Source organism: Mytilus galloprovincialis, chromosome 11 (genome assembly GCF_965363235.1).
Source record: "Mytilus galloprovincialis chromosome 11, xbMytGall1.hap1.1, whole genome shotgun sequence".
Taxonomy (NCBI): Eukaryota; Metazoa; Mollusca; class Bivalvia; order Mytilida; family Mytilidae; genus Mytilus; species Mytilus galloprovincialis.
Window position 1 is genome coordinate 84,693,374 of NC_134848.1, and position 27,801 is coordinate 84,721,174.

Consider the following 27,801-nt stretch of genomic DNA (forward strand, 5'->3'; position numbering starts at 1 on the left):
GATTAACACCATTAATGGTCGCTGCTTACAAAGGACACTTGCGGATTGTAAAATACTTGCTCACAGTTGGCTGTGCCAGAGAAACAAGATCCAAAGTATTGGTAGATAATTGTTTTAGTATACTCCTACTTTTATAACTGAATCATTCCATATTACTTTGATAATCAGACTGGTTTAGCAGACAAGAAAGTATCCGAATCACTTGTGTTGTCATAATAGATCGAATAATCTTATAATAAACATATGTTAAATTTATAGTCGTGTTTTCTCACAAAACAATTATTTAGTAAGCGTCTGATGTTACTCATAAATGGAAAGTTCATAAAAAAAGAAAATATTTTAACAGGTGTAGACAGATAAGATGTGTCATACAGTTGTAATGTAAATCTTATTTTAAAATAACAATTATATAAAGTGTTTGTCATATTGATACGGTCGTCGTACTGAATCCACCATTTTAATAATTTTAGACATTTTTCAAAAACGAATTTGTTATCAACATAATAGTTGTGATAGCAGCGTTAACATTTCACTGCAAACCACTTGCATGTCTTGATCATTTGTCTTGGTATAAAGAATATACACTCTATTGGTACTGTCATTTTAGTTATGTCCACTCATGTTTTGATATTTATATATATGTTTCGTGTATACCTTTATAGGATGGTAAAAATGCTTTACATTTGGCTGCTGAGTATGGTCATTTACAGATCACAGAATGGTTGATAAAAGAGGGAGGAATCAGTCCCCTGAATGTGACATATCAGGTAATAATTGATAGTATGTTAAGGTATTGTAACAATCGTCGGGATTTTATGTGTATCCAAATGCAAATAAACACACGTAACATTTACATTTTGTATTAATCATTGAGTAAAAAAATAATCAAATAACAGGAATGTATTCAAACACATATATGATAATCATCAGGCACTTCCTACAATCAGACGTTTAAAACAAAAAAACAAAAACTACAAAATCGAATACTAAAGATACAAAGTAGACACTCATATGTTTATGTGGTTCATAAAAGACTGTCAACAGAAAACAAAAGCCATTCAACTCATAGATTGAAAATAAACTGACAACTGCATGGCTACAATAAAAAGACAAACATAAAATAACAGTACAAAATGTACAACATAGAAAACTGGGGTGATCTCAGGTGTTTCTCGTTTCTCATTTTTATATAAATTGGACCGTTGGTTTTCCCGTTGGAATGGTTTTACAGTAGAATTTTTTAGAACCGATAATAGATTGCTGTTCGGTGTGAGCCAATGCTCCGTGTTGATTTTACTTGATAAATTGTCATTGAAACTCATACTACACCTTACTATACCTATTGAACACATGACATCCTTAGTTATTTACCAATAGTCAACAAAATACATAGGAAACTGACACTGTTTTTCGAAACAGTAACTATTCAACATTATGTACCAATTCACTTATCAAACACATGACTTAAACATGTAATACACACAATGAACTGCCGCATTACACTGAAAAACTAACACCACCTATAATATCGAGTAACTAATCAGAAGATGACAGTAAACATTAACTACCAACAACCAACCATGTCACACCAACAATTAAACACCAGGATATCAAGCTACTAATCAAACACATATTGTTACAAGGTACTCCAAACGACAACTTTTTTCTTACACTAACAGTGATCTGGAAGGATTATTTCTCTATGGGCCCAGGGCCCCTCAAAATTAGATTCAAGGGGCCATTTTAAAAAATAATGGGCCATGTTGTCAAATGAATGGGCCATTTGAATTGACTACAGTGAAAAAAGTAAAAAAGTGTATATCTCGGCAAAGAGATGGTGGTACTTACCTTTATGATTTTAAATAATATTATAGATATTGTGCCTGTGATTTTGTTATTTCAATTCAACAAAGAATGTAAAATAATTTCTTCCAAACCAGATAATATTTAAGATATCCTTTATTTACAAAGTTTCTACTGCTACTGTTGTCTTGTTTATGTGCATGGGTTTTTTTACATTAAATTTGGGTCTTTGTCGATACCATACTTATTCCCGACGTTCCGTATTAGAGGACGTATTTGGCATTTCCTCTGCACTTCTTGTATTATTATTACTTCATCACGATGACAACAATAACAGTAGAGAGTATCATTAATTGATAAAACAAAACAACAATTCGCTGAAGGCATGTTTACAAAATGTCAAAACAAGCCAAAGACCAAAAAGTGACAAGGACAGTTAGTCGCCTTTTATGGAGACAAAAACTATATTCATAAAAAGGCTTTGGGGTTTTTCAACGAAAAAGTAGCAAGCTGAACTAAGTTAAAAGATAATAATTAGAGACAAATCTCGTCTGTACTAGCCAAATTTTACAAATTTAAGGTTGTAAAAAATCATATCATGAATGATGGTTAATTACGTTTTTTGGGTAATCAGTTACACCCATGGTTCTATTATTTCCATAGGAAAACACCCGAGACGTCCCAAAAATATATAGGTGCTCCTATCATTGGAGGAACATTACACAGTTGTGTACACACACATGGCGGCACGGAACACGATCGGAAATCCATTTGACGATATCTAAACGTATCGAAACGAAGTGAAAAATATCGTGCGCCACGTGGGCGCTTACATAAGTCACTCTATGCGCCATTTCTGGTCGATATGCGCTATAGGCGCAGGGCGCACGACTTTCCCGATCACTGCACTAAAACACTGAACAACAACTATAAAAGACTAGACATACCAAATCACTAACCAAACACATGGCCGTGACTAGGTACTACAAAAAGTAACCACGTATTTATACTAAATCAATAAGCACCAAACAGTAACACTAGAGATACCAACTACCAACAACCTCAAAAGACGCAAATACCAACAGATACGAAGTCACTATTCAGGTAAATAACAGTTACCAGAGACTACAGTATACCTATATCCCCATTATACTAACGACACAAAGACCAATACAAGACAGATACTAAGTCACTGGTCGAAAACAAATTAATGTCAGGCACAACCAACAAACTACAAAATATTAGAACCATGTCAATGATTTTGTTTTACCTTATTTTGTCATTAAAAAGAAATATAACAAAAATACCGCACTCCGAGGAAAATTCAAAACGGAAACTCCATCACCAAAACTTCATAACCAAATGGCAAATTCAAAAGCTTAAACACATCAAACGAATAAATAACTAGCATATTCCTTCATATAAACGACAGCCATCATAAACTGCCAACATCAAATTAAAAACTAATTGTAAGATACAGCTACAAAACGTCAAAATGTAAGTCCATATGTATACGTTTACCTATCAGATATATGCTACAAAAAAAGGTACAGAGGAAAAGCCGTCAATAGTTAGTATACCTTAATTGTAAAGAGGTCATCACCTGTCATTAGTCGACAAAGACACAGTCGCCAATCGAACACTACCACTAACCATTAAAAACAAAATATAAATTGGACAGCGAAGAATGTTTGAATACTGCTCTACAATTGCCTATAACAATTCATTATGCGAAAGTGTTATAAAAAATCAATACAATCATGCAATACACTGAGTTTTAAAAACTATTATTCCTAAACTAATGATGACTTTCACACTCATATTTATCTATATAAGAAAGATATAAAATAATTCAAATTAAACAATATCCCCGAAAAAGTAAGTAAAATAACAAAAAATCATTTATTGTGAATTCATGTATTTCCGTAATTAAACATTTTCGTGGAAATTTAATTTCACATGGTTGTAAAAATTGTATAAAAGATAATCAAGTAGATTTTCTGCACAGTCACATTCGTGGTTTTCTTATAACCATAAACGTTATACGTATTTGTACTTGACATGTAGTTAAACAAAACAATACTCAATTATATGTTAAGGAACATATGTATACTGTTATAATGTATTATAGGACGAAACTCCTTACCAGCTGGCAGCAGAAAATAACATACAAGATTCTACAGAAAAAAGACAAGAAAAAGATGAAATTATGGACTATCTCAAGGTATATGTTCTGCTTTATTAAATGGTAGATAACGATCACAAAAGTATACAGAACATATCAATCATTAAACAAAACAAACATGTAACAGAGAGGAGGGATATTTTTCGTAATGTGATTTTGTAGTATTGTCTTATTAAACGGCATATAACGACCACAAACGTGTCTAAAAGTATATATATAGAAAATGTAAGTAGACATGTCATTAATTTAAGGAAAACGAACTTCAAACATACCAACGTGATATCGTTTGTCATGTGACGTTGTAGTATTGTAATCAATTAATTTGATATCAAAGTCTCAAGCAGGACGGTGTGCATAAATTGATAAGATCATCAATATGTCTATATTTATCATATGTTTAGTAGTAAATACAGTAGTTTTGCATATTTGATAGCCTGTTGTTTAATCAATATCGCGCAACTTTGATGCGCACCCTTTATCGCATACCCTTTATAACACCTCTACCCTTTATCCCATACCCTTTATCACACCCCTTCTTTCTTTTTTTTTTTTTTACATCAAGTCAGTTTTGGTTTTTTTTGCTTAAGAAAAATTTTCCTCAAAATAGGTCCAATAGAACGGTCATTCGGGCGTGACTCAATTTAGTGAACGACGTCATTGTTTGGTATGTGACGTCACGAACGTCAAGTTTTCATATTTTTTGGCACACTAAATGGAACTATAAAAAATACAAAACACACAAATAAATACAATAATAAACAAAATATTTTTAAAACAACAGCACGCAAATTGTAAGGTAATCTAGGTGCTTCGGATAAGCAATTGAGCGGTTCTTTTAAGGCCTTTGAAACAAGACAAAAGTAGAACTATGGATCAGAAAACAGTTCATATAATATAATACTCTTCTGTTGAAATATATGATAAAGCGTATAAAACATGGCAAAATCCGTATCACATGCCGTATCACCCTCGACCAATATCATCCCTCGGGCCTAAAGACCCTTGGACGGATATTGGTGTCTCGGGATGATACGACATATGATACGGATTGTACCATGTATTATTCTCTATGTATAAAACATTGTAAAAAGACAACAAAGCAACCTAATAACACAACAAAATGAAAATAAAAATTTAAAGGCAACATATAGTCATCAACAATAATCAATTATTATTATTATTATTATTATTATTATTATTATTATTATTATTATTATTATTATTATTAATATTATTATTATTATTATTATTATTAATATTATTATTATAATATTATGACAAGGCATTTTTTTAGCGCATTATATAAAAATACAATTACTCTAAGCGCTTTACATGTTAAAACAAAAGTACACAAGTTCGAAAATACACGAAATTACAAAGTTACAAATATACCGAAATATGTATAAACCATACATCATATCAACTATAAAAAGTTAAGACTATAGCAACTTGGTAAAAAATTACTTAAAAGAATTATTAATGAATAAGTAAAAATTTGAAAACTTGTTATCTTAACTAAATATTTCTAAAATTTGCTGAATTTTGTATTTAAAAATAAGTTACTAAAATATTCCAGCTTATAAAAAGTAAAATAAAATACAAACGTTATATCGAAATATACAGAAACACATAAAATCAGAATAAAATGTACAAAATATTAAAAATCAACATCAGTCAAATACAACCAATCACAGTTCAGGTCCTTACTATGAGCGATCTACAAATGCAACTAAATGCGTCTTTAGTGCTTTCTTCAATAGTTCTAGCGATTGTGCATTTCGAAGATTTGTTGAAAGGCTCTTCCACAGAGTCCCAGCCGCCACATTGAACCTCCGTTCACCATACATTTTGGTCCGTGCATTTTTTTGTCATCTCAATTAAAGAAGCATTTTCAGATCGCAACGATCGTGCTGGTTTGTAAACATGTATTAGTTCACTACGATACGAAGGTGCAAGTATATGCAAGGCTTTAAACTAGCTGTACATATGTCGTATGTACAATGTATGGGTATGACATGGATTGCTTTGTAATATTTGGTTAGATGTCGCATTCACCAAAATCACAAACACAGAGAACTGTTAACACTGAAACGTCAACAGTTCATCTCTCCAAAAAGTATTGTAAATAACAAATCTAGAAAAAAAACTTATTTTGTCGATCAACACTTGGTTCATTCGATGATTTGTCAGGCTCGTCAAATATTCTGTTTGCATTATTAAGTTTGATGAGGAGATCTTTATTATTTTACATATTTTTACAGCTTGATAAACTATCAACATAAGTGTGTATATGTTTAAAGTTTAGAACACAAATAAAACACGAGTTTAAAACACTGAGTGATAATTTATTTTAGCATCAATATAAAAAATGAATATTTAAAACTTTGTGTTTTTAATGTTTTTGTACAATTATACAATAACAAAGCAATGGTTTAAAATTATATCATAATATTGAGATAATATGCTTGTGTGCATCATAATGAGTTCTGTTTTATTTGTAGAAATGTTATGTTTAATGTTGTTGGAAAAATTGTAAGATTTAAATTTCGTGTTATAATTATGATAATAATTATTGACTTCAGCCAATGCTAACTCAATGAACATTGTTTTAGTCAACACTATGCATTGATTGCAGGTGAGCAACTCAGACATATTATGTCATTTAGTTAAATACCCAATTTAATATTTTTACAAGTACATTTAATGTTGTAGACTGTCATGTTAACAGAAAAGCAAAAAGTCAGGTCAAAAGTCCCACAGCAGCAGGGTCTATTACAAGTTCAGAAAGGTTTGATTGTTTATATAATAAATAAAATATGTTTGATCTATGAAACTGTAACTCACTGTTAATGATTTAGGATGAAGTTACTGGTTTGCTACACTTTTAGGTTATGTTAAACGTATAAAGGATGTTCGTTTATGTCTGGTAGTCAATTGGATTTTGGTTATACTGTCATTTGTGTTAATATATAAATTGAAAGGAACATGGAATGTGTTTTGTAATATACTTTTCCGCTGTAAGATTTGTGTTGTTTTTTTAACTTTTAACCCATAATATCACTATTTATTGAAAAAAAGTCTGGAATCACTTCTTGTTTAATTATGGTAAAATGTTCATGTGGATGGATTTGCTTTGTACGTGTCACAATTTATTTGCGAAGTGATGGTTGATTTTCGATGTGAAGTGTTGCAAATAAAAGATCTTCTTTCTGTCACTTTTTGTTCAAGGTTCAATATTTTACATACGCTATACACTATAACCTTGTAATTGTATCGGTAAGATATTTTTATGCATACACTGTATTCAAGTTATATGATTCTTTTTATAAAGACCTATCAAACATTGTAAAAGAAAAGATGAACACAGCGAATCAAATATTTCAATGCGTCTGAATCGCTTTTCTGGATTTACCTTTCTCAGAAATGCTCGAAGTTGAATATTCATTTAGCAGTTATGAATGAACATAACACTTTCTAAATTGCATGCGTCCATAGCACTTTTCTGGATTTCTGTTTTTCATGAACATTCAGAACTGAATATTTAAAAGCAAAACATGGATATAACCTAAATATTTTTAAAGGCTTATGATCCTATGCTGTATATTGAAATGAACTTGATAATATATATGCTTTCGTAGCGCTTTGATAGATTAACTTCAACGACAACAATTTAAAAGCCTAAGACGAAACAGTAACTAAAACACGATTAACTCGTGTTAAAAATGACTAAAAGGAATTAAAACATAAAAACCAAATCAATCAAAGTCAACTTAACACCCAATTTAGGTAGAGTAAGTGAAAGAGTTATGTGAAATTAGATCTAAAAATATATAATATTGATGTGTACTGTGTACATGTGACGCTATATACAACTGTCCGTCAATTTATTTGAAATCTCAGTTTACTTAACGAAATTTGTTTTCAATGTGTAACATTGATAAACGGTTAAGGTTTTCTCAAAATTGTTTACAGCTTTTTGTCCATACTGGCTTTTCTTTTTATGTCCAAATAAAAACTTTAAAATTAAAGTCTATATTTTGTAATTTTTATTGTTTTCGGCTTTGATATTACAGGCCCTAAGGAAGATATACTGATCTTCTCTGATAAGGAATTCAAAGGTCTGTTAATGAGCGGGGCATACAGATGCTTCTGGAACAGAATTTTTTTAACTGGTCCATTCGGTGTGGGGAAAACGAGTTTAGCCAAACTTTTGGTTGGAGACGAGGCTCAGGAGGAACGGGAATCTACGGATGGTATATGGATTTACCTGGGGAGGGCTGGAATGGACATAAAAGAACGTTGTTGGATTTTCTTAAAGCATGGTAATTATTAATTAACAAATAATCAAAATCAATTCACTGATTTCATTGAAACTTAGTAATGTGTGTAGTTCGAGGCTAAATTGTGATAATAGAGTTATTATTTCAGTACAGATTTGCCTGGTTGAAACATAATCGAAAGTTTGTGGCTGTAGTGATGTTGCTCAGTTAAACCAAACCAAACTTTGGCTGGAACAAATGATACGAAAATGATTACATGAATATAATATGATTAAAATCTTCCTTTCTCTATGAACATCAGAATACTTGCTATTTAAGTCGGCTTTCTATTTCACCATCTGGGACCTTTAGATTGCACAGAAATAAAGATGCATTATACAATTAATGCAGATTTTTAACATAAAAACGGCTTTTGATATAGACAGAAAGTTATTCAATTTCAATAAGATATACTGGCAAACAAATGGAATGCAAATGACACATTTATAATTTGAAGTACATACTAGGTAAAAGTCCTTTTTAAATGGTTGATATGGAATGATAATAGGTTTTATTCGTTGGATTACGCTTGGAGAAATAGTTATTCTGCAGTCCGGGTTGTGCATTGCTATCTTTAATACATAAACAAGGTTTGCAGTAATGAACATCAAATTGAACAACATAACAGATCACAATAACAACCATCACTCAACTCCCTGCAAAATTAAAACACCAACAGATAAACACCACTTTACAACACCACATTCTTTAGATAGGTCGCCAAGGTATAGGCACAAACCACAAAGTCAAACCCGTGTTACCCATGTCCTATTTGCATTGTAAGATTAAAACTACTTCCTATACCAAAAAGTAAGAAGTAAATTCATAGAATGACTGAACTCCGAGGAAAATTCAACCGAAAAGTCCCAAATCACATGCGAAAACAGATAAAACAAATGTACAACAACTGTCATATTCCAGACTTGGAACAGGCATTTTCAAATTTAAAAAAAATGGTGAATTGAACCTGGTATGCTTCACATGTTGCAAACCTCACAAAGTTTGACAATCAATTTCGAAAAAAAACACTGTTTTTGATAAAAAGATAATTCATTATTAGGAACCATATTAAATGCAACAGTTCAAAGTTTGCTCAGAAGTAAAGAAGTGGCAGCTACAGAAGGTGCTGTTAAATTAGTTGACGACAAAGAAGAACCAGGTACAGTAAAACAAAGCAAAGATAAGAAGAATCAAGATGATGTAACACCGATTCCGGATGCTGGTGCAGTAAAACATAGCGGGAACTTGTCAAAACCAGGCGCTCTTGAATATCAGGACAATGTTCAACAGGCTGTCAAAAAGAGGTCAAAGTTCAAGGCTTTTCTCGATCTCCCAAATCGAATACAGAAAGCATTTAAAGGTAAGGTTATAGTATCATACTGTTTGAATGTGCAAATGAATTAATCGTATTTATTCTGTAAGCTTCGAATCTATGGAAAAAATGGTTTTCCGTGAAATGTATTTAAGTCTTTTTTTATCTACAATAATTTCTTCGACTCCTTTTTTTTTTTTAGATTGCCCCTTTTTAATATCTGCCCTACCAATTTGTATGGTAAAACACACATAACTGAAAACTATTGTTTCCATTTCTGTTCGATTGAACTTTTTGTTTATAATCTAAATCAAATGATGATCACATGAGCCATGGAAGTAAAGTATCACTGACACACATTCAAACGGCATACATGTTTGATATGATACTATATCATGTATAACATATACACAGCTTTATAGTATACATGAATTGCCTAGAACACATGAACGTTTTGCATATATATGTACTCCCAATGACACAATCATGTTAAAAAACGTAAAACGTCAGACGTGTGAGGCGTGAAATACATACATCTTTGTTGAAATTTAAATGATGTTTACGTCATTTTAAAACTATTACTTCCTTTAAAAAGTAAAACGTTTCTTTTCAGGTAAAACACCCTCACATTTCGAAACTTCAGACGGTATCAGTGCAAAGATGGACGAAGCGAAGAGAGAAGAACACGCAGCTACCATAGATATGTCAGAAGAGGAAATACTCAAGCTTGTTCGTTCTCAGTGTACTCTAGGGCAATACGAAATGGTAATAGTACCTATAGACTTGTGGGATTTTGGTGGTCAGAAAATCTACCACATGACTCACCAACTTTTCATTACAAGCCGGGGTACATTTCTGTTGATCTTTAACGGCAGCAGAGGTGTACATCAAGACATACCAGATTATACAGAACTCCCCGGATGTCAGGGGCAAAGAAACACAGCAGGTACATAGAAATTTATAATTGGAAGAAATTGTTCATTTTCTACAAACAAACTAGTTTCCCTTCACGTACAAATAGTAAATTGCCCATTAACATACAAAGAATAAATGTTCCATGTATACATGGATAACAAATAGTGAAATGTATATCTATGATGTATTTATATCTATCTTCTAGAACCGTAGTGTTGCGACATTAATCAATGAAATCTGTTTGGTCAATATGACGGTACTATACCCATCATTATGTCATACATAGTTAGTTACATATGTTAACATAAAAGCGAGTAAAACAAACTAACTTGAACTACAAATTAACTAACTATTTTCTTCTGATAATAACTGTAGAGGAATGTGATAACTGATTTATTGAATTTACTTCAGAGTTCAGTATTTTGGTCGATTGAAGTAGTGAATAGTGAATTGAAAAACCAAAACTCCCTTGTTTTTTCAACTGCCACACAGGAATAGTCTCCTATACGTCGACTCCATTTCTTCAGCTGAGTGTGATCAAAAATGGATTACATGACCTTTCTGTGCTATCGAAAATAAAGTATTGCCTTGAAATGATTATTTAAATCATTTGTCATAATTTGTTAAGGCCTTGTAATACTGCTGACCATTCAACAAAGGAATTCATCAAAAACTTACTTTAGTTACGTGTGGACGTTGAGTATACACACATTACAAATAACAAATTGAATACAATTCACCTCGGACATGTTTACTGTAAGTTTGATAAAAGAATATATTGTAGTGACCTGTACAACACAAATGACATGAAGTACAATTGATATCTCCCAATGTATAAAAGGGATAAAGTGTCCTTGGAACTCTCTGAATATATTTGTATAGGCTACTACACCAACTTAGAAGGCAAAATAGAAGTGTAATTTGACAGGGACCCATATTTTGAAAACAGCCATACTGACTATTTTTCAATTTAAACAAAGCTGATTATAACTTATACCGGCGTCACACATTGGCGTATAGACTGGCGTTCACCAGACGTACAGAGAAAATTGACAAAATTCGTATACGATAGGTGCACGCCAGAAGAACGTTAAACGCGTGTTGCATAAGTTTGAAAACGTCAAAATGCATCGGTTTACGCTTGGCATAAAAATTTCATCACGCTCAAGCGTTTTTCAAGCGTATACCTGTACGCTACACGCACGTTATACATACCCCACAAGCGCGTTGAAAAAGCCACAGATAAGTTTCAGATACGTTTAGAGCGCCTTGTTTACGCTTCAAGATCGTTCGACTTTAACTAAAGAGTATGCGGGTTTTTGTAACAAACACCTATAATTAAACCTCGTACAAACGCCAGATACGACCGGGACGCGTCTCAAATACGTTTTATAGACATTTTTCCTTCGTATCATGCATTCCATCTACGTTAAACAAACGCTATACATACGTTACTTGAACTCCCGATACGCTTAGGTACGCTTCTCGCACTCCTAATTCACGCTTAAAATATCGTTGTGCACGATACAGTTATGATTGACAGGTTGAATGCATTCAAAATTGCTAGCGTATTTCAAGGGCACATGATATTTTACAACGCCTGGCGTACGTCGGAGCTATACGCTGCTGTGTGACGCCGGTATTACATGTTATCTTTAAATGAAATGATTATATTTCAGAACTTATAATATTATTTTGCATATTAATTTGATATATGTCAATATAGATTTGTACTTTCAATATATATGTGAATGTATGTCTTTTTTTTGTAGTATATCTAATCCATTGGGTCAATTCCGTCCTCACTTATTGCAAGACTTTTGTAAACAATGCGTACCCGAAAATTGTATGTGTGGCAACCCACAAAGATCTAGTCAAAGTACGTACTATAATGATTATTTTTTTAATCTCATTGTCATCTGCTGTTTAAAAACGTAAACTCTCTCTGGTTTTTATTCATCTTGAAATCCTGTTTACAGACGATTAAACATAGTTGTGTTGTGAGTGGCGTGTCCGTGAAATAATCCTTTAAAACAATGATAGAATAAATCTGTAATGATTGAAGTATAATATGTTCATACATAACTAGAATGTAAAGTCGTTATCAAAAGCTGATATATACAAGATATAAAGTCCCCTTTAGACACCACAGTATTAGTAAGTGTGGCTGGTCTTAGTTCATTGCTATTTATTAATTAAAGTATATAATGGGGTAATATAGAAGACCCTAGACTCTGCAAAAACTGGGCTGTGTATATAACATTATGATATATGTTTATTTTAGGGTGATGTTGAAGAACAGAGAACTTCATTAGAAAACTCAATCGAAGAACTCTTTCAAAACCATGGAGGAAAAAATCATCTTCAATACAAACCACTTATCTTTGTTAATGCAAGAAACAAGGAGGACAAAGAAATAGCCACATTAAAGAAATTGTTAGTAGACGTTGCATTAGACCATCCTCGCTGTGGAGAACTAATGCCAACCAAGTTTGTACCCCTGGAACTTCAACTAGCAAGAAAAGTAGAGAAAAACAAGAAAATACTAACAATGGATGAACTGAATGACATGAACAAGCAGAACGACAAAATGGCATTGACCCCTGCTCAGCTCAAATCGTTTCTAAAGGTTAACCATGCTCTGGGAAAACTGATCTACTTCGACGAAGCTTGCCTAAAAGACAACGTTATAATAGATCCTGTGTTTTTGGTGGATGTACTACGTTCTATTGTCACTGATGACCAGTTTTGGCCAGATCACCTCAAAGAAATGTTAAAAGCTCTCAAAGAAAGCGGAAGACTGTTGAAAAAGGACTTATATGAAATATGGAAGCAAGACTGTTTTCGTGAGATCTGGGCACATAATGATTACATAGTGGACATGTTGGTTCATTTGGACATTATTTGCAGACAAAAAGACGATGAAGATGGATCAGACTTTTTTTTGGTGCCATGCATGATTAGTAACAAAAGAGAAGAGAGCCAACAGATAGACCATGACAGAAGCATCCATCTGGCTTATAGATTTAAGGAGGAAGTTGTACCACCAGCTATTTTGTACAGATTCATTGCCACTTTCATATCGATATGGAAGTTGCGAGTCAGTGCCAAATCCAATCGGCTGATGATCTTTACAGACAGTGCTGATGTACAAATTGACGGGGACCATGATATGAGATTTGACATTCAGGGAAACAGATTCATAGTTACGCTTTCGAATAAAGAAAAGAAAATCTCCATTATACCATCCATTGCATCTACAGCACAGGAATGCCTTACACATGCTATCACAAACATTTCAAATTTCTATTTCTCACTTTCAGAGGATTCTACTTGTAATAGAGATTTGCCGTTTACCATTCAGATTGGTATTCCTTGTGGAACAGATCTTTGCTTTTTTGACCACACACTGTCATCAAAGAAAGAATGGAAATGCCCGGATCACAATATAAAACACAATACTAATATTGTGTCTATATGGTTTGCAGATAAGGTATATTCGTTCTTTCGCGTATAATTACAAGCTTTACTAGGATCATGTAAAACACTAAATCAATCAAATGTTTGTGCATTGAATTCACCTATGCATTTGGTCTTTGTTTTTGTTAGTGGACTATTGTTTGTCTGTTTGTCTTTTCCCCCTTTAGCTATGTCGTTGTTAGTATTTTTTCGACTTATAAATTTAAATGTCCTTTGGTAATTTTCGCCTCAAGCTGGCGATTATACGGAAACATACTAGTAGTGTCATAATTTATGTTTTAGAAAAAAGTTCTTCACCTGTTCGCATGGTGTGGTCTGTTTATTGTATACTATGATCAGTATGTGAACTATATTCAATATGTGGAATAATTGGCAAGTGTACATTTATTTCAGGCGTGGTTTATTTGAGATTGACATCATTGACTTAAATTTTATGATACTGAAATAGAACTCTATAGTTAGGGCTATCAATATTAAATCAATGGTAGTTTTGCATGCCAGACATTTCAGACTCTTGTTTATAAGAATGACAGGGCAGGTGTTACATCGACAGCAGTATCTGTTAACCCTTCGTGAGCACCAGAGACAATCGATTATTTGTGTTAGGGTAGTCTGAGTTTTTTCGTTGTTTTTTACATGAACCCCTGGATAAATTCCGCCTATTTTGTTTCCAATAAACCAAATTCCCCAATACTAAAACAAGATTTGTACCTCCATCAGATAACTGTGAAGACATTATCTCTGCAATTAATCGTTTTATGACTCCTATCTTACAGTTACCTACAAAGGACGACAGATGCCCTCGGGATTGTTCTGGTAAGAAATATAAGTTATATTTTACAATTCCTCAACTCCTATCATTATAAAAGATTGATAATATGATAAACATCAATGAAACTGGACACGATGTGCAATGACGTAAAACGATTGTTGATAGTTAAAAAATCAATCTTACCAATATTTGAAGAACATAAATATTAAATAAGAAACTAATGGTTAACGGATGTTATGTTAAGTTCACTCCCTTTTAGAAATAATATCCTTCAATTGCAATCTCTTCAAAGTCGTATTCACCAATTCAGAGAGTATATAATATTAGACTTTCCGTACCAATTACGATCAGTTAATATGATCTACAAGACGTCAAAACTGATAATTGGGTTGCAAATTATTATCTCTACTCGTTTTGGAATTTTTTGCCTAACTATTATGTTACAGATAGAGTGAAATAGTTAATAGCAATGCCGATCAGCCATAACGATCAGGAATTAAGTCGTCCAGGCTAAAAGTATAAGTCAGCTTCCAATTGGTTTTATACCCTAAATGAGCATTTTTTTGTTTATTATATTCTGATCGGCTCGATAAATATGTAGGGAGCAGGGAAAAACTTATGATCTAGAAACTATATTTGATAACGGAATCTTAGTTTATAAACAACTAGAAAACACCTGCGACATCGCGGGCATCAAGAGCTGTTGAGATTTTGTGTCTGGAGAATTTCTGCAAAAGATTTCATATCTGGAGAATTTCAGAAATTATATCAAAATTCATAGGTACTTGGAAACAGTTTAAGCCCTCTCCCTTGTTTCCAAAGTCCTTTATTTTTTTCTGTTAACTTTCATTATTTTCGCCTTTCTGTATACTATTTTTGCGTTTCTGTATACTTTTAAAATACATATTAACTATCAATCTTAAGTTTCTTCTCCATTGCGATCACTGCAATATTACAAAGAGAGTCTCTATATATCATTGTAGTACATTTATCATAGTATACATGCAGATAAATACGAAAATGATTGTCCTGACCTTGTCCGAGTACTTATGAAAATAATGTGCAAGTTAAAACCGAGGTATAATGGTAATGAATCTTACAATGTAAAAACCACGATATGAACAACGGTCTGATTGGTTTATTTATTTATCATTTGTGTTATCTATCATACGATTGGTTGTCAATGTTTAAACCGGAAGTCATGTCTGACTTACAAAATGACGGTTTGATGACGGAAACTCACTGCTATATTATATAGAGAGTCTATATATAGTATAGTTATATATTAATCATATAGTACAACTGCAAATAAACGCGAAAATAATTGTTCTTTCCCCGTCCGAGTAATTATGAAAAGTATGTGTAGGTTAAAACTGAGGTATAATAGTAGTGGTTCTTACGATATTAAAACCACGATATGAACAACGCTCTGATTGGCTCATTTATTTTTCATTTTTGTTATCTATCATGCGATTGGTTCTCAATATTACATCCGGAAGTCATGAATGACATAAAAGTGGGTTTGTTAACGGAAACCATATTCGGACACTTTTTTTTTTCCTTTTTCGTCCCAAAATAACCCCAACAGAATAGTCATAAGAATGGATTACAAATGCAACTATGCATAGTACATATAGGACACAGAGGCATGATGATTAATGTATAGTGGAAAAGAGAGAAGCGACATAAACAATGAGGTCTTCTCGTTTAATAGTATAGACAATCAACAATACAAGATTTTAACTCATAAAATTCCATTAAAATATATATATTTATAATGCATTAGTTTAATCTGATGTGAAAATGTCAGATAAACAATGATGGCTATCATTTTTTAATAACGGAATATAGTTTATATGTAATTAGAAGGTAGTATAACATAAAAAACATAATTCTTGTAACAGTTATACTGTTAACTTGAGTTACAATATTTTACAGGCTTAGACAAGGTATGGTTAGACCGCCAGCCCGAGGACAAACACCTAGGAAGATTAGCATCTAAACTAACACACGAAGACACAAGGACAATATATATGTTGATAAAGGAAAAAGAACCAGCCCTGCAATTGGACATTATTAACGAATCAAACAAGCGAGAAGGGTTTCATATAAAACTTAACGCGCTATATGATTGGAAGAAGAGTTCTAAATATGCTTCATTTAAGCAGCTACAGAATAGTTTGGAAGAGGCAAAAATTGACATTCACAAACTATGCCAGGTATACATTTGATATTTACTGTCCACCATGCTGTGATTTATTATTCTCTCAAATTTCCAGAAAACTTTGGAAAATGATTTGAAATTGTGAATCCGTATATTCAAACTCTACTTCATACTACTGCAACTCTGTGCTCATACTCATCGGTTCTGGTGCAAAATTCTCAAAGTGCAAGTATAACTGCTGTTATTTTGACATTTTGAAATAAGTCTATTGTGATGACATTATATATGGATTATATGAAGCCACTCACGTACCAAGTTAGGAATATGACCCTTGTTTTCCATTAATTTGCGGTATTTAAACATTTTACAATTTTATGAAATACTTTCTGATTTGATATTTCCCTGAAGTTCGGTATTCTTGTTATTTTACATTTTCATGAAATCAGTTTCTGCCTTGATGCCGTCGCATAAACCCATTTTTGTACGTTTATTTATCAGTGCAGTTTTCCTGTCCATTAAGATATTTGGCTCTGGTAACGATGAAGTGTATTATTAACTATTTCATTCTTTAATGATCAATAGTCTACAGACAGGTTGTTTGAATCTTTATTATTTCGAGTCTATTATGTAGGGCTATTATCCACGTGATGTATTTGATACTACAGTTTTGATGTTGTTAAGATAGTATAAAACATGCTGTTAGATTGACGTTGTCTTAGTTTGATATTGACTATGATTTAAATAAATTGCTAACCCACAAAACTAACATGAATCGATAAATATATAACACGGTAGCTCTCTATGTGATACCACATATCGAATTGATAAATATATAGCCTGGAGTCTTTCTATGTGATACATAGCCCTGAATAATCCATAATTATATTGTATATAAACAAGTGACACGAATCGACAAAAATATAACATGGAGGCTTTCTATGTGATACTTTACACTGAATAATCCGTAATTATATTGTGTATATACAAGTGACACGAATCGAAAAAAATATAGCATGGAGTCTTTCTATGTTATACTTTACACTGAATAATTCATAATCATATGATTATATAGATTTGCGTGACATGTATCGACAAATATACAGTCGGGTTGCTCTCTATGTAGTACCATATTATAATATAATAGAAATGCAAATACATCAACAGAAACAATCTTTTTTTTATCAGATGAGATTAACATTGATGATAGGGGAAGAACACATCTCTCGGTTATCTTTAAAACATTGATTACATCAATAAGTTAAGATAAGTTCTATCTGATACACAAGTTATTACGACTTCTTCTTACGTCTGAGTGTATGATTACAGGATCCGATACAAATCAGGATCCGATACAAATCACCAACTTAAATGTATTTTAGATTGTTTTGGACAAAAGACAGTAATACCATTGTAAGCAAATTGCATTATAATATTTCTGTTATACGCTTGATATTTCAAAGTGTTGTAAACATGGTAAACAGGTGGTATTAACAGTTATTTTAAAATTGTCATTTCAGATATCAAGAGAATTTCAAAAAGAGTTAGGTGAGTGATAAATAACGATTAAGTCAAACGGATATTCTAGAATTAATTATGACTAATGGACAGCGGTATACTACGGTTGACATTAATTGTATATCTTATGTAATTAATGTGCTGGTTTATTATTTTAGTTTTTTCCCGGTTTTGAGATCAGTCTGACTCTTCTGGTTTTAACACTATGACAGAGAAAATATTGATCAATTTCTTGTCATAGAAATATAACAGTCGTGTGTTGTCAAATTGCTTCCATCATATAATAAGTGGTCCGTGTATTGTTTCAATCTAGTCTGTGTCACCTTTATAAGTGGTAGATGAGGTCTTTTTAAAGAGATTTTTTCCTATGTCAGAACAATAATATCATACACAACTATAACGAAGGTCTCACACATATAATAGTTATCAAAAGTACCAGGATTATAATTTAATACGCCAGACGCGTATATACCATAGGATGAAGAAAAATTACACCATGAACGACAGGTTTGACTAAACCACGATAACATGCAGTTTTTAAGAAAAAAATATTATTATGTCACATATGTCGGGTGAAAATCCGTAAGTTATAACATGATGCCCTGAAAGTCAACAAAAATATAATAATGAAACAACTGTCCGATATAAATAAATGAGACATTATATGATGACATTACATTTTAACAAACATATTATGATGACATAACTGTCCGATAAAAGTATATGGGACATAATATGATGACATTACAGTTCAACACAAATATTATGATGACATAACTGTCCGATAAAAGTATATGTGACATAATATGATGACATTACAGTTCAACAAAATATTATGATGACATAACTGTCCGTTAAAAGTATATGGGACATGATATGATGACATTACATTTTACCAAAAATATTATGATGACATAACTGTCCGATAAAAGTATATGGGACATGATATGATGACATTACAGTTCAACACAACTATTATGTTGACATAACTGTCCGATAAAAGTATATGGGACATAATATGATGACATTACATTTTACCAAAAATATTATGATGACATAACTGTCCGTTAAAAGTATATGGGACATGATATGATGACATTACATTTTACCAAAAATATTATGATGACATAACTGTCCGATAAAAGTATATGGGACATGATATGATGACATTACATTTTACCAAAAATATTATGATGACATAACTGTCCGTTAAAAGTATATGGGACATGATATGATGACATTACATTTTACCAAAAATATTATGATGACATAACTGTCCGTTAAAAGTATATGGGACATGATATGATGACATTACATTTTATCAAAAATATTATGATGACATAACTGTCCGTTAAAAGTATATGGGACATGATATGATGACATTACATTTTAACAAAAATATTATGATGATATAACTGTCCGATAAAAGTATATGGGACATAATATGATGACATTACAGTTCAACAAAAATAGTATGTCATAACTGTCCGATAAAAATATATGTGACATAATATGATGACATTACACTTCAACAAAAATATTATGATGACATAACTGTCCGATAAAAGTATATGGGACATACTATGACATGACAGTTCAACAAAAAATAATATGAGGCAGGCATTATCTGTAAATGGGGACAAGTCTGTATGATTTTTTTTTTGTAACTTAAATGTTTGTTTAAGAAAAGAAACGGAAATACCGTTTTTTGTAACTTAAATATTTGTAAAAAAAAGAAACGGAAATACCGTAACGTTTCCGATTTTGGTTCTGTTGTTAGGAATGTTAGTTGTGACGTTATTTAAGTTATGACGTCATATGAAATGTAAACAAAAAAACGCTATCATCAGGTAACGTTTTTTCATATCAAGGAATTATTAAAAATGAAATTGGTATTGTGTTCCTTCCTATTTTATACTAGACTGATACATATATATATATATGATTTTTCTACTGTTATTGGGGACTTCGTCCCCATAATATGAGGCAGGCATTACCTGTGAATGGGGACGAAGTTCGTATTATTTTTTTTTTTTAAATCAAACATGTTGATAAAAGAAACGGAAATACCGTAACGTTTCCGATTTTGGTTCTGTTGTTAGGGATTTTAGTTGTGACGTTATTTAAGTTATGACGTCATATTCAATGTAAACAAAGAAACACTGTTAACAGGTATCGTTTTTTTCATTTCAAACAATTATTAAAAAATATTGGGTGTTGAATTCCTTCATATAGGCTACATTTGTTGATATGTTGATCAATATACATTTTATTCAAAGTCTCATGCAAACAAGACCGGAACAGGAAGTAGATCTGAAAAAAAAGTTAACGATTTTGAGCTCATTAGTAGAATGAAAAATTCAGAAAATTTTCCAGAAATTTAGATATTTTTTTTATTGATTTTTCTACCGTAATTGGGAACTCTTCGTCCCCATATCAAACGAGAGGACATCATTTTGTGTGTCGCTTCTCTTCCTTTCACGATAAATTAATCCTAATGCCTCTGTGTTCTATAGGTAACATGCAAAGTCGCATTTGTCATCCAATCTTTATATGAGGCAGGCATGACCAGTAAATGGGGACGAAGTCTGAATGAATTGTTTTTTTGTAACTTAAATATTTGTAAAAAAAAAAGAAACGGAAAAACCGTAACGTTTACGATTTTGTTTCAGTTGTTAGGGATTTTATTGTGACGTTATTTAAGTTATGCCGTCATATGCAATGTAAACAAAGAAACGCTATCATCAGGTAACGTTTTTCCATATCAAGGAATTATTAAAAATGAAATTGGTATTGCGTTCCTTCCTATTTTATACTAGACTGATAAATATCTATTTTACTCAAAGTTTCATACAAACGAGACTGGAAAAAGGAAGCACATTGTAGATTTCTGCGCAAATGCGGGAATTCAAAACATGAAATAAAAAAATTGAACGATTTTGAGTTCATTAGTACAATGAAAATTTATTGATTTTTCTACTGTTATTGGGGTCTTCGTCCCCATATTACGACACTATGAAGGAATAACATGAAGGCCTGTAATTTTGATAAAACTTGCCATTTGTATTTCAGACCAACCAAGAGACATGTTACGTTTTAGACCATCAGGTTCAAATGTACAGCAACTGCCTGACCATATCGGTAGTCAAACTTTCCAGCTTGGAATAGAACTGGGACTTTCTGTTGTTGAGATGCAAAAAATTGAAAGCAATCATGTGACCAATCTTCATGGTCAAACAGAAGAGGTTCTCAAACGATGGATTAAGATTCCAGAAGCTACATTTGAAGTTTTAGGGAAGGCTCTTCATCGCCTTGAATTGTCTAGTGTTTTGTCATCCTTAACTTACGATGAAGAATTAGGGGGACAAATGGACATAGAAATAGATAGACATGTTAGAGGTGGGTGCAATTAGATATAATATCTCATGTCTAGATATCCTTGTACATGTATTGTACTTACTCTAAAGTATTTGAACAAATGAATTGATGTGTAATAAAATAACATTCTTTTTTTGTGATTCATGCATCAGCTAACTGTCTGTGGTATAAATGTTAAGATTAGTTTCAACTATGTTTGGCATATACACTCAAGCCTTATCAAAACGTGTAGTCTATAAATAACCGAGTCGAGAGAAAAATAGCCAACTTCATATACAAAAGAAAATTCATAACAAAAGTAAAACAAAAATCATATCACAACAAATACATGTACATTTTCTATTGTGAAATATTACACGAACAAAAATGAACATGTTTACATCTGACAATCAAGATATAATCTGTTCCTGCTAAAACTATTGACCGCTTCCTTGTTGAGCATGACGAACACACATTTAGTGGTACATAATGTCTCAAGGTGATATATTATATTAGCAACATAAACCTGTGCATGCGCTAAAACAAACTATAATCACAATGAAAATAGTAATGATATTGTAATTGAATTCATCTAATTTCAGAGAGAATCATACAGGACATTCAAATCAGTCAGATTTTAGATTATATGATGACACATTTGGTGATATCATCAGATGACAGACGTCGCATTGTGCATCATGCTGGACAAGATGATCAGAATAAAGCCTTGCTTTGTGAAGTTATTAAAAGGGGAGAACCTACGTATACTGTGTTTATTGATGCACTACGAACAAGTGGATACCCAGATCTAGCTAATGAACTAAAAAGTGATGGACAGGAAGAAGGCTCAAGTGCAGCTATAGTACAAACTGGAAACATAGAAAATAAAGGTGAGACCGGATTGTTTTGTTGATGAAAATAAAAACACAAAATTTGAAATATAGTCTGGTTTGGTTAATGCACTGAATTATATCCATCTGTCTATTTTGGCAGTAATGTAAAAAACATTATAACAAATGTGCACGTTGAAATGATATTGTTGTGTAAGGACAATTCAATAACGATAAGTTGAAAGCTGACCTTCATTCATTTCAGTTTGCATCATGAACTATTGTTTATATGAGCTATTGCAATTACTTGGTCTGTGTTGTTGTTACACTGTTACGTAATTGTATTAAAAGGAAACCAAATGTTTATCGGATGAATAAAAATCAAATTGGTCAAGTAACCAGATCAGATGTTTACTAGTATTGTTAAGGTCAAGTCACAAAACAAAACGAATACAAACTTGATTAAATATGTTTCTTTAATATCAAGAATACCAAATCATCTTATTAGTTCGCCACCACCAAATGTTTGATACATGACTTTATTCAGATGCCTAAGTCATTTTACAGTGAATTATATCCTTTCAAATAAATTGTAATCGGATAGGCAATCACGACTCCACAATACCACATGCACAATGTATTATTGAATTAAAGTAGATTAAGTATTGCTGTTATCTGTTAATTTGTCTCTTTGATACACTCCCCGTTTCCATTCTCAATTTTATTGTTCGGTATACATTTCCATTGCAAGCGTCACTTTCCATCTGTCAGAATGCATGCAGTTTTTGACCCATTAGTTTACCAAATGCAGTATAACGCTGGATTTCTCGTATGTATGTATTGCAAGTTTAATCAAGATATAAAAGTAGACGTGGCAATAATTGGAATTTGGAAAACTTTTGTAGGGTTGTCAAATTGGATTGTTCCGATGTATAAAGTTCGTCTACAAAAGAACTACTCAAACATAATTGACAGCATACAGCATGAACAAATAGTCGATCATCTGATATCACGTGATGTGTTGACCATAGCTGAAAGCCAAATGATAAATGCTTGTCCCGCACAGATACAAAAGAACAGGAAATTAATGGACATACTTTTACATGGAAGTGAACATGTATTTATTGAATTTCTCAAAGCTCTAAGAAAAGACTCTGTGTATGCAGAACTGGCAGATAAAATTGAAAACACAACAGTCGCTAGCAGAGATATATCAACTATTAATGGTTGCTTTAAATGAACTAAAAGATAGTAAGTTAAAAGTAAATATATCAGTTGGTGGTAGGACTACACCCTTTTTCTTCAACGCATTTTTATGTATTTTCGAAATTCAAATAATTACAAATATCAAATGCCTAAGTGATTTACATGTATTGAGGGATAAAGTAAAGATGAGATTGTGACTTGGATGGAGAATTGTCTCATGGGAACTCATACCACATCTTCTAAAATCTACATAGATGTATTTAACGTAATTGTAAAAATTATGTATATCCTTATTTTAACAAAGACAATCATGTTGGTAAGATACAAATTGTATTATATGAGATATGATTGTCAATGACAACGTCCCATCAAGACACTACATGTTGTACAAAGTATCAATTATACGAACATTCTTGAACCTTGGTCAACGTTAATACCAAAAAGCAATTAAATACCCCGATATGACAAATTAAAAAGCTTTCAAGCGAGAGAAAAATAACTGCCTGATAAAAAATATGTACTATTAAGGTATTCTAAAAGATTCGGCATCGATATTGATTACATTATAGCATGCCATTCAGTATCTAGTGGTATACTAATTTGTTCCGAAAGGGTCAGCATATTTGACATTATATCATACCATGCATTATTCAGTGGAGTACTAAGGTATTCCAAAAGGGGCAGCATTATTTACATTATATCAACCAACTCATTTCCCAGTGTCGTACTAAGGTGTTCCGAAAGGATCAGCAGTGATTGCATTTTATAAGTCCACGTATAGTGGTGTCCTATGTGTTCCGAAAGGGTCAGCATTGGATACTTTATATCATTCGATTCGACATCCAATGGTGTACTCAGGTGTACTCAGGTGTTCTGAATGGTTTAGTATTGATTTCATTATATCATCTAACTTATTGCTTAGTGGTGTTCCCTGTTGTTATTAAAGGGTCAGTATTGATTTCATTATATCATCTCATTTATGGCACAGTAGTGTTCCCTGTTGTTATTTAAGGGTCAGTATTGATTTCATTATATCATCTCACTTATGGCACAGTGGTGTTCCCTGTTGTTATTAAAGGGTCAGTATTCATTATATCATCTCACTTATTGATCAGTGGTGTTCCCTGTAGTTATCAAAGGGTCAGTATTGATTACATTTTATTATCCCATTCGTAATGCATCAATATTCATACGTAATATTATCCCATTCCTTTTCAATTAAAAACAAGTCGCATTGTCACATTATATGATGTTCTCAAATTTTAAATCTGTAATAAAAACTGTGTATAATTCATTTTATACAGGGACAAGATAAAATACTTGAGATGGAACCAACAACGACTCGTCAAAGCTTCACAACGACTCGTCAAAGCTTCACAACGACTCGTCAAAATTTCACATCATATCGTCAAAGTTTCACAAGGACTCGTCAAGGTTTCACAACTTCTCGTCAAAGTCTTAACTGAGTTCCTGTTTAAAAACTAAAAATGAACAGAAGAGACAATCTTTGACAGAACACTAAGTAAATGACTCAATCTTGCTAGATTCAATGTTGATCTTTAAACTAATCACATGTAATTTTATTGTAAAATACTGTAATATTATGTATTGTTTGTTTATAATTAATACCAAAGGGATTGGAAGTCATTCATGTTAGCTGTATTGTAATGTAACTAAAGTAAAAAAAAGTGTTTTGTGACTTAATTCGAGTATTTATCTTTACATGTTCATTACCTGTATATTTTCATTATCTGTATATTTTCATTATTTGTATATTTTTATTATCTGTATACTGTCATAATTCTATATGAATTGCATATCGATAAATACTTGAATTGGATTGGTCAATTAGAACTTTTCTCTAAGTTTACACTTCGATAAACCATGTTTCTGAAACTACTTTCGTAATCTTTTCTTGCCCGATTGCAGGGAACCCGGGATTTTCGGCAAATAGAGATTAAAAAACAAATGCATACCAGTTGTGTCTATTCTAGTACATATATGACAAAAACGAAATAAAATAAATACACTGAAGCTACGAAAATGTATAGATTTAAAATTCAAATAAAAATCCGCGAACTTTCATAAATGATATGGCGAATGTACGTCATGGCAACACACGACGTCATACGAATGAAAACTTTTTTTGGAAAGATTATTTCGTTTCTTGTACGATTCAAATTTGAATATTATATCCCATTAATTACAGTTTTGGAGGTAGGTGCTAGTCTATTCAAGATTTCGTTGCATTTTTCGAACATTTATGGATTTTAGAAAGTCAAAATGGCGGCCAATTCCTTAGTTACGACATGTCAATTGTGCATTTGATGGTTATTATAGTAGCATTACAAAACAAATGATCTTAAAAATCGCTATTATTTGGCTAAAGAATTATTAGGATTAAACACATTTTTTTCTACAGGTTATTGATGTGTTAACCGGGGCTCTTATTCACAAACTTAACATAAAAGTCCAAATTCAGTTTGTGAGTTAATCCTTACGATTTTTATTCAGTTTGTGAGTTAATCGCCCCGGTTTACACATAAATAACCTCTAGAAAAAATGGGTTTAATCCTATAATAATCTGTATTTTGTTTATTATCTCTATAGTTTCACTATCTGTATATGTTCATTGTCTGCATATTTTCATAATCTGTATAGTTTAATCGGCTCTATATTTTTATGAACTAGATATAGGAAGATGTGGTATGAATGCCAATGAGACAACTCTCCATCCAAATTATTTGTTTTAAAGAAAACCATTATAGGTCAAGGTGCAGCCTGCAACCAGGAGCCTTGGCTCACACCGAACAACAAGCTATAAAGGGCCAAAAAAATTACTTGAGTAACTAAATTCAAACGGAAAAACCAACAGTCTATAGATATAGGAAGATGTGGTGTGAGTGCCAATGAGACAACTCTCCGTACAAATAACAATTTAAAAAGTAAACCATTATAGGTTAAAGTACGGCCTTCAACACGGAGCCTTGGCTTACACCGAACAACAAGCTATAAAGGGCCCCAAAATTACTAGTGTAAAACCATTCAAACGGGAAAACCAACGGTCTAATCTATATAAACAAAACGAGAAACGAGAGACACGTATACATTACATAAACAAAGGACAACTACTGTACATCAGATTCATGACTAAGGACAGGTGCAAACATTTGCACCGGGATTAAACATTGTAATGGTACCGAACCTTCTCCCTTTTCTGAAACAATAGTATAACAGCAAAACATAGATAAACACACTGTAAAATATCAATTGGGAGGCTTAACTCAATAAAAAAAAATAACACAATATGAACGAATACATTTGATCTGCGATACCTGAATGCAAATACATAGTTAATGAAAACTATAAGGGATGAAAAATGAAGGTCAAAAGAAAATAAACGGATTAGAATTGTCTATTTTCATAATCTGTATTTTTTTAGTCTCTGTGTATTTTGATTATCTGTATATTTTGATTATCTGTATATTTCCATTATATGTATATATTCATTATTTGTATATTTCCATTATCTGTATATTTTCTTTATCTGAATATTTTCATTATCTGTATATTTTCTTTATAGATATATTTTCATTATCTGTGTATTTTTTTAATCTATATATTTTCATAATCTGTTTTTTTTTCTTCTTCATAATATGTATATTTTTTATCTATATATTTTCATTATCTGTATATTTTCATTATCTAAATATTTTCATTATCTGTATATTTTCTTTATCTATATATTTTCATTATCTGTGTTTTTTCATAATCTGTATATTTCTTAATGTTGTTTTTTTTTTCATAATCTGTATATTTTCATAATATGTATATTTGTTAATCTGTATATTTTCTTTATCTGTATATTTTGATTATCTGTATATTTTGATTATCTTTATATTTTGATTATCTCTATTTTTTTATAATCTGTATATTTTAATTA

General features: G+C 31.9%; 2 protein-coding genes across 2 annotated transcripts in view; both read left to right on the top strand.

Moving 5' to 3' along the window:
* LOC143052948 (uncharacterized) lies at positions 1–27,673 on the top strand. The gene is made up of 16 exons (XM_076226130.1): positions 1–101; positions 663–767; positions 3,935–4,027; positions 6,701–6,776; positions 8,062–8,310; positions 9,368–9,667; positions 10,233–10,565; positions 12,307–12,413; positions 12,819–14,027; positions 14,791–14,830; positions 16,725–17,005; positions 18,468–18,495; positions 21,538–21,864; positions 22,425–22,712; positions 23,558–23,903; positions 25,163–27,673. The coding sequence occupies exons 1-15, from the start codon at positions 15–17 to the stop codon at positions 23,890–23,892; spliced, it is 3,858 nt and encodes a 1,285-aa protein (XP_076082245.1). The 5' UTR covers positions 1–14; the 3' UTR covers positions 23,893–23,903; positions 25,163–27,673.
* Positions 1–27,801, top strand: part of LOC143052947 (uncharacterized) — a 605,057-nt gene that overhangs the window by 55,327 nt on the left and 521,929 nt on the right. The window lies entirely within an intron of this gene.